This window comes from Herpailurus yagouaroundi, unplaced genomic scaffold (assembly GCF_014898765.1).
Source record: "Herpailurus yagouaroundi ecotype Mexico unplaced genomic scaffold, PumYag 128048, whole genome shotgun sequence".
Lineage (NCBI taxonomy): Eukaryota > Metazoa > Chordata > Mammalia > Carnivora > Felidae > Herpailurus > Herpailurus yagouaroundi.
The window spans coordinates 6759-8701 of NW_024422065.1; the positions used below are offsets into that span (position 1 = coordinate 6759).

Below are 1943 nucleotides of genomic sequence, written 5' to 3' on the forward strand. Positions count from 1 at the left end.
CAGTACAAAGATAAAATTATTTTAATTTCAAGACAGTGATGGCAGAGCATTAAAACAAGGCCAGGGCTCCTTCTGAGAGTCAAAGTGCTGTGGAATTGCACAGGTCACATGCTCTAGAAGCTGGCTCTGCACCCAGTTTCTGGGAGTCTGTCCATTTATGTCCACCATAATTGTCAAGGCTTCCTAGCAACGCCCTTTCATCAACATAAAAAACAGTGCAAGCTGGAATTCAGTTTGTGTTTTAATTATTTCACATGCAAGTTTGAACTTTGAGTTTGGAGTCAGAAGTCTTTGTCTCTGCCTACAACAGAGAAGAGTTTCTTTTAGAGTAGTTCGGGAATATTTATACTTCATTTCCCTAATGGTGAATGATGCTACAAAATCATGAGTAATACATTCACTCAAAACACAAGGAAAAGCAATGGATTTCAATGGAACAGAAGGAAAATTTCCATGAGCTCTTCCACCCAAGGTGCTATTTAGAAATGACAATTGGGTACTTTTGTCAGTGATATATATAAACACATTGTAAAAACTGATCATTAGAAATCCTTTTGTGATTCTGAAGACTCTTCTACATCAGGTAGCTAGCAGATAAGCTCTCATGTCACCTCAGATGCTCTAATTTAGGAATAATATGACCTCAACCAAGTCACTTTTGCTTTAAAATCCTCACCTTATTCGTGCATAAAATAAAAGTACTTATTACAGGGCATTATCTTACCAAAATAGAAAATAATTGTAATAAGTTAAGCAGAGTGGTTGAACTTCAATAAAAATTGTTTTATTATATTTGTATTTCCAGGAGTGTAAAAGCCGAATACAAACTTTAAAAAACATTACACACGTTCTGTTTTATTTTCTTTGAAAAAAAAAAACCATGTGCAGTTAACTGAAAAATTTAGTCATCTCTTAGTCATATGGTCATGGTTGATGACCATATATGTTTTCAAGCCTTTTCCCTCTGAGTAATTTACATATAATTTATATGCTAGCTGCCAGGAGATATGTTTCAACTGGGCATTGGATATTGGCATCTCCGTCAACTACTCCAATGGTTCCATGGTAGAGCTTTTTACCTGGAAAGGGCTTTCTGGGAAGAAAAAGGGCAAGAAAAGCAAAAGTGAAATGACAGCCCTGATGGGTTACTTTTAGGAGAGAAAAAAGTACTGTAACATAAGTATGAAAATGTGCAAAAACTCCTGTGTGGGCAAATAAGTGCCTGCCCCATGAAGAGCTGGGGCCACGAGCCCAGTTGCAGTTTGGGGACAGGCTGCAGAGCAGCAGGGAGCACTGTGCCTCCACAGCACACAGATAGGTGGCTGAGTCTTCCTGCTGGGAGGCCATGATGTGCAGGCTGCTGTGCCGGTCCTTAGTGTTCACCGTGCAGTTCAACCTCCCATCCTGCTTCATCCCTGAAACTATGTAAAACAGTCGGGTGAGGCCGCCGCCCCCGGGGTTCTGTCGGAACCACTGCACGTAGGTCACCGAGCTGGAAAAATTGCACCTCAGGGTAGAGCTGGCTCCCTCCTGGAGGCTCAGGGCTGCAGGTGTCTGCTCCACGTCCATCCCTCTCACCCCTGCTTGGAAAGACAAAACCAAACACAAAAGAAGTCACTGCAGAGCCACTGAGGCAGTTTTCAAACCCATAAAGTATTCCCGGGAACACCCGCTGAGGGTGTAGACCCTGCAGGAGCTCTGTGCCAGCTCCCCCTCCACTGCGGGCTGTGAACCTCCCCAGCCCCCGTCTGGGACGCCCCCACTCACAGCAAACCTGCACCCACAGAAGCCCCAGCAGGGCTCCCCGCTGTCTCTTCATGACTCCTTGTCTGGTCGCTGATGTGCCTTCACCCCTACTCTGAAGAGTGTAGAGTCTTGGGTCAGAGAAGTTGTGTTGTCAACAGTCACCACGTCCCTCCAGAATCACTGAGCACCAATCACAC

At 44.3% G+C, this 1943-nt stretch overlaps 1 gene segment (V, D, J or C); it reads right to left on the reverse strand.

Moving 5' to 3' along the window:
* Positions 1 to 927: 927 nt before the first annotated feature.
* Positions 928 to 1943, reverse strand: LOC121026537 (T cell receptor alpha variable 22-like). The segment is given in 2 exon segments: positions 928 to 1580; positions 1768 to 1943. Coding segments are annotated over 2 exon segments (648 nt in total).